Below are 5,529 nucleotides of genomic sequence, written 5' to 3'. Positions count from 1 at the left end.
GGGGGGTGGGGGGTGGGGGGGGGGGGGGGTGATATTAAATGTGGCCCTACAGGGGGAGGGACCCTTTTTTCTTCCACTTGCCCCATCCCACGAGCCGAGCCATGGCTTTAATCGGTTTATCTTCAAATTCGGTTCGGTTATATTCGGGTTTAGAAAAACTAATTTCTCCACATTGTCAAAGGTCAAAATACCACATATATTTTTAAAATACGACTCGTATCTCATATATACCCAGAATGTGAACACAGTAACACAACAAATCAAATACCCAGGTTACCCACAAGTTAATTTTGGTAGAGAAATAAACGTCAAACGAAATAACGAAATAGATGCAAAAAGTTGTCCGAAAGTCCAGGCATTAGAACCAGAGCACAAGACTGGAAATAACAAAAACAAAAAAGCCGGAGAGATAAAGACTCAACCAAACCAACACAAAGTTTCAAACCAATGATGAAGAGAGTTCTCACTTGGCACCCTTCTTGGCTGCAGCCTTTGTGACCTTAGCACCGGTCGGGTCCTTCTTCTCCACACTCTTGATCACTCCGACCGCCACCGTCTGTCTCATGTCCCTCACGGCGAAACGGCCAAGCGGTGGGTACTCAGAGAATGTCTCCACCACCATTGGCTTGGTCGGAATCATCTTCACCATTCCAGCGTCCCCGTTCTTCAAGAACTTGGGTTCCTTCTCCAGCTCCTTACCCGACCGTCGGTCAATCTTCGTCAACAGCTCAGCAAATTTAACGGCAATGTGGGAAGTGTGGCAGTCGAGGACCGGAGCGTATCCGTTTCCGATCTGACCTGGATGGTTCATTATGATGACCTGTGATGTGAAACTGGCAGCTTCCTTGGCTGGGTCATCCTTTGAGTTGGAGGCAACGTATCCACGCTTGAGATCTTTGACAGCGACGTTCTTGACGTTGAACCCAACATTGTCACCGGGGAGAGCCTCTTGAAGAGCCTCGTGGTGCATCTCGACAGATTTGACTTCAGTGGTCAATCCAGATGGAGCGAAGGTGACAACCATTCCAGGTTTGAGGACACCGGTCTCTACACGTCCGACTGGCACAGTTCCAATACCGCCGATCTTGTAGACATCCTGAAGAGGGAGACGGAGGGGTTTGTCTGATGGCCTCTTGGGCTCGTTGATCTGGTCAAGTGCCTCGAGGAGGGTTGGTCCCTTGTACCAGTCGAGGTTGGTGGACCTCTCGATCATGTTGTCACCCTCGAAACCAGAGATGGGCACGAATGGGATCTTGTCGGGATTGTAACCAACCTTCTTCAGGTAGGAAGACACTTCCTTGACAATTTCATCATACCTGGCCTTGGAGTACTTGGGGGTGGTGGCATCCATCTGAAACCAAAGACAATGTGAGCAACACATATAAGAAAATCTAGATCAAGATGCTGATAAAAAGAAACGCAGCAATAAGTCACCTTGTTACAGCAGCAAATCATTTGCTTGACACCAAGGGTGAAAGCAAGTAAGGCGTGCTCACGGGTCTGACCATCCTTGGAGATACCAGCCTCGAAACCACCGGTGGTGGAGTCGATGATCAGGACAGCACAGTCGGCCTGGGAGGTACCCGTGATCATGTTCTTGATAAAGTCACGGTGACCAGGAGCATCAATGACAGTGCAGTAGTACTTGGTGGTCTCGAACTTCCAGAGGGCAATATCGATGGTAATACCACGCTCACGCTCAGCCTTAAGCTTGTCCAACACCCAGGCATACTTGAAGGACCTCTTGTTCATCTCAGCCGCTTCCTTCTCGAACCTCTCGATGACACGCTTGTCAATACCACCCAACTTGTATATCAAGTGGCCAGTGGTAGTCGACTTTCCAGAGTCGACGTGGCCAATAACCACAATGTTGATGTGAACCTTCTCTTTACCCATGGCTGATGGTAAAAAAGGAACTGCAACACAACAACCAAAAAATACATAACCATTCGATAAACCATCCAAAAGATTGCAAAATCAACAGATATGTTCAGCAGAACCCACAAAACAAAACTGCAATCAATTAATCAAACACTACCATTTGAATCAAGTGGCAAAATTATGCAGGAAACTGATCGATATCCAGAAACGATACAGATTTTCACTTTGAACAATTTTCGGCATTTTATCTTCTCGACAATCAAAGGATCTGACCACGAGCTCAATGAACAGAGAATATATATTTATTCAAATCACCAGTCAAACATTGAGCACGAGAATCAAAAGATACAGCAACACATAGATCGCTACGATTTACAACACATGTCAAGGCTATTGTTATCATCTCGGTTTCTAGAACTCAGAAAGATTCAACCATAGTGGAGGACAACTATGAGACAAACAACTCTAACACGATCTGACGAATTTCATTTCAAAACGCGAAGAAAACCCACACGAAATCGAAACCGAAATCGAAATCGAAATCGAAATCGAAATCGAGCCATACAAGATCACGGATCAGAGAACTACAGAGAAGAATTCTCACCAACGAAGAATAATCTGACAAAACTGCGGCGAAGAAACGAGAGCTTAACCTAGAGATGCAAAATCGCAAGGTATTTATAGAGTGGAGCTCTAGGGTTTGCGTACTTTTCACTGCTGCTTTAAATTACAATTGTATCCTTCAGCTTTTCGGCATCAATGTATTTTTTTATGTAAAAACTATATAAATTAACATTGGGTTTTGGGCCTTTTCGCTAATGATAAAAGCCCTGAGCTAACAAATTTCCATTCCCAAATTGTCAGACTATTTTTTGTTATAAAATATAGTATTTTTTGTAAACATATATTAAAAAGAATACTGAAAACCATTTTATCCAATCTGAATTTATATTTAAAAAATCTAAAAATTTCTTAAACAACACAAAATCGAATCTGGTAATTAATCTAACACATGAAGGAAACAATAAGGAATTAGAAACGTTTCTTGAGATTAGAAATGTTTCCAGTTCAGTTTTGCCGTCTTAAGTTTTTGTTTCTGACACGTGAAAATCCAACATATGTTTCTTCATCTTTAACATTCAGTACACATATATATATATATATACACATATACATATATATGCTGTTGGATCCAGCAAATGAATCTCTAACTAACCACCAAGAAATCTCCCCCTTATTTCTCTAACAACATCGAAGTATTTCTCTTATTATCTGAAAACAAGAAGAAGAAGAAGAAGAAGGAGATGGAGAGCGAGAAGCTCAGAGGGATATCGTTCAGATCGATTCTCCTCCATTCTCTGTGGACAACTCTCACAGGAGTTCTCCTCTTCCGCCTCGCCGCCTCGAACGCTCGCAACCAAACATACGTAAAGCTCTTCGCGATCTCCGGCACGTTGCTTGTCACGTTGCCATGGATAGTCCAGCTTCTGGTCTCGTCAGTTGTGATATCATTACACAGCAAGACCAAAGGCTACGACCTTGACTGGATCGTCCGGCGCCCATCCAAGGCCAAAGTCACTGCTCCGTCTTTGCCCTGTCGTCAAGTTGTGGATGAAGGGGAGGCGGATGAGATCGAGATAAGGATTGTGATCGGTGCGGATGGTCGTCGTCGTCGTGTCGAGAGCGGAAATTCTGCTTCTCCTCTGGGCATGGTTATGGAGATCGAAGGAAGAAACAGTCCGAAAATGGTGACCGATGGATCTGACTAAGCGTCCAAAATCGAATCTCTGCCACTTTCATGGCTTTTTTGTTTCTGTCTGTTCGTTAAAGTGATTCCATAATCACTATTACGTCTTTCTTTTGTTATTTGTTTATGATTCCCACTACTATTGCGTAGATCACTGCTTGTTGGAAATTGAGTCTTCACACAAAACCGGTTTATAGTAAACCGGTTTCTTGAGAAACAAATTGATTTCTGAAACATTTTTTTTTAGAAGGAATCAAATAAAAAAGGGGCATTCCTATTTACTTTTTTGGCAAACATTCTGAGTTGATGAATATATATCATTGATAACCAAAAATATATGAAGCGATAATCCTTTTTTTATATATATGATGATCATATGTTATATAACATTCTAGAAAGGAGCAAACATTACGACCGCTTCCTTTTCATTACATCATCAACCTATGCAGACAAAAATCAACTGTTTCATATTAACCACAACCAGATAACCAATCTCAAGAACCAAGAAGATCTGTTTTAAAGATTCGGATCTCAGACTTTTTCATCAATGCCAGTCCGTTGACAGCAGCCGGACTCTAGATCCAGTGCCGATAAGATCTGAGGCTTTTCTGATTCTGTATCTTGACGGAAACCATTCATGGATTCCAACCTCTGACCCTGCAAATGATTGTCTGAATTCGAAACATAAGATGTGTTGTTGGCCGAGGAAGATGGCGTTGAGAGAGCTGACAAGCTCCAAGAAGTGGAAGTGGCTAAGAGGGAGGATGCATCGATGAAAACCGGAGCAAAAGCTCCGATTCCCGGTGTGTATGGCGAGAAATCCGGCAACTGTAGGTTTCCGTTTAGGTATTGCACCACTTGTTCCATGGTAGGCCTCATCTCCGGCACAATGTTGGAACAGAGCAACCCGAGTTTCAGGACCATCTCCACTTCCTCCGACGAGAATTCTTTCCCCAATCTCTGATCTTTACAGTCAAGTAAGGAAGCACTTTTCCAGCATTCGCATACCCATTTGACCAGTTGCCGTTTCTCGGGCTGCATCTCGGGATCCACTGGTCTTCTCCCGCAGGTTACCTCAAGCATGAAAACACCAAATGCATAGACATCAGTTCTAGTTGAAGCTCCTGTTGTTATTAGCTCTGGTGCCATGTATCCTACAGTTCCGACAGCGGCTGTTGTGGCTGCATTGCCTCCATGGTCATGAAACCTGGCCATACCGAAATCTCCTAACCTTCCGTTGTATTCAGCGTCCAACATAACGTTAGATGCTTTGATATCTCTGTGTAGAACAACTTGGTCGGCTTCTGTGTGCAGGTAATTGAGAGCTGAGGCTATGCCCTTTAGGATCACGACTCTTTCCAACCAAGAAATAACCGCCTTTCGGTCATCGAACAAGTACTCGTCCAGACTACCATTGGGCATGTATTCAGAAACCAGAAAGAACTCGCCTTTTCTCCTACAATACCCGAGAAGCGGAACCAGATTCCTGTGCTTTAGACTTCTCATGCTCACGATCTCAGCCACAAACTGCTTCATACCTTGCTCGCCATTGATGGCCACTCTCTTCACTGCTACTTCTCTGCTGAGAGGGAGAGTTCCTCTGTACACTTCTCCAAATCCTCCTCTTCCAAGAAATCCATCCTTGTCGAACCCTTTTGTTGCTTTATATAGGGATTTGTAAGAGAACCGATGCCCACCAAACTCCTCTTCCCATGCTTCACGAACTTCTGCATATTTTCTTCGCCTGTGGTAAAAAGCTCCCCCAAGAACAGCCAGCACCATGACTGCCAGTAAAACGAGCAGAACAATGAGCAGCAGAGGTGGTTTCTTGTGTTCAGGTTTAGGACGAGGAACTCGAGGAAGTTTTGAGATGTCTATGCCCTGCAATGATTCCCTTCTCC

At 43.9% G+C, this 5,529-nt stretch overlaps 3 protein-coding genes across 3 annotated transcripts in view; 1 reads left to right on the top strand and 2 right to left on the bottom strand.

Moving 5' to 3' along the window:
• Positions 1-239: 239 nt before the first annotated feature.
• On the bottom strand, positions 240-2,588 carry LOC104810843 (elongation factor 1-alpha). Its single transcript, XM_010537285.2, has 3 exons — positions 2,486-2,588; positions 1,435-1,916; positions 240-1,351 (listed from the first exon to the last, which is right to left on the bottom strand). The coding sequence occupies exons 2-3, from the start codon at positions 1,894-1,896 to the stop codon at positions 464-466; spliced, it is 1,350 nt and encodes a 449-aa protein (XP_010535587.1). The 5' UTR covers positions 1,897-1,916; positions 2,486-2,588; the 3' UTR covers positions 240-463.
• A 437-nt stretch (positions 2,589-3,025) lies between these two features.
• Positions 3,026-3,890, top strand: LOC104810842. The gene has a single exon (XM_010537284.2). It carries the CDS (start codon positions 3,186-3,188, stop codon positions 3,648-3,650), a length of 465 nt encoding a protein of 154 aa, XP_010535586.1. The 5' UTR covers positions 3,026-3,185; the 3' UTR covers positions 3,651-3,890.
• A 134-nt stretch (positions 3,891-4,024) lies between these two features.
• The window catches only part of LOC104810841 (probable L-type lectin-domain containing receptor kinase I.5), a 2,697-nt gene continuing 1,192 nt past the window's right edge, over positions 4,025-5,529 (bottom strand). The window contains 1 exon segment of the mRNA XM_010537283.2: positions 4,025-5,529. This exon segment is cut by the window's right edge and continues 22 nt beyond it. Within this exon segment, the coding sequence (XP_010535585.2) occupies positions 4,160-5,529 (1,370 nt within the window). The 3' untranslated portion in view covers positions 4,025-4,159.

Source organism: Tarenaya hassleriana, unplaced genomic scaffold (genome assembly GCF_000463585.1).
Source record: "Tarenaya hassleriana unplaced genomic scaffold, ASM46358v1 Cleome19, whole genome shotgun sequence".
NCBI lineage: Eukaryota > Viridiplantae > Streptophyta > Magnoliopsida > Brassicales > Cleomaceae > Tarenaya > Tarenaya hassleriana.
The sequence above is the reverse complement of the archived record's forward strand: the minus strand, read 5'-3'. Positions and strand labels throughout refer to the sequence as shown.

Coding starts and splice junctions, on each gene's coding strand:
- LOC104810843 (XM_010537285.2), bottom strand. CDS start 1,896: ATGGGTAAAGAGAAGGTTCACATCAACATTGTGGTTATTGGCCACGTC. Junction 1,352..1,434: donor TGATTTGCTGCTGTAACAAG/GTGACTTATTGC, acceptor CTTTGGTTTCAG/ATGGATGCCACCACCCCCAA.
- LOC104810842 (XM_010537284.2), top strand. CDS start 3,186: ATGGAGAGCGAGAAGCTCAGAGGGATATCGTTCAGATCGATTCTCCTC.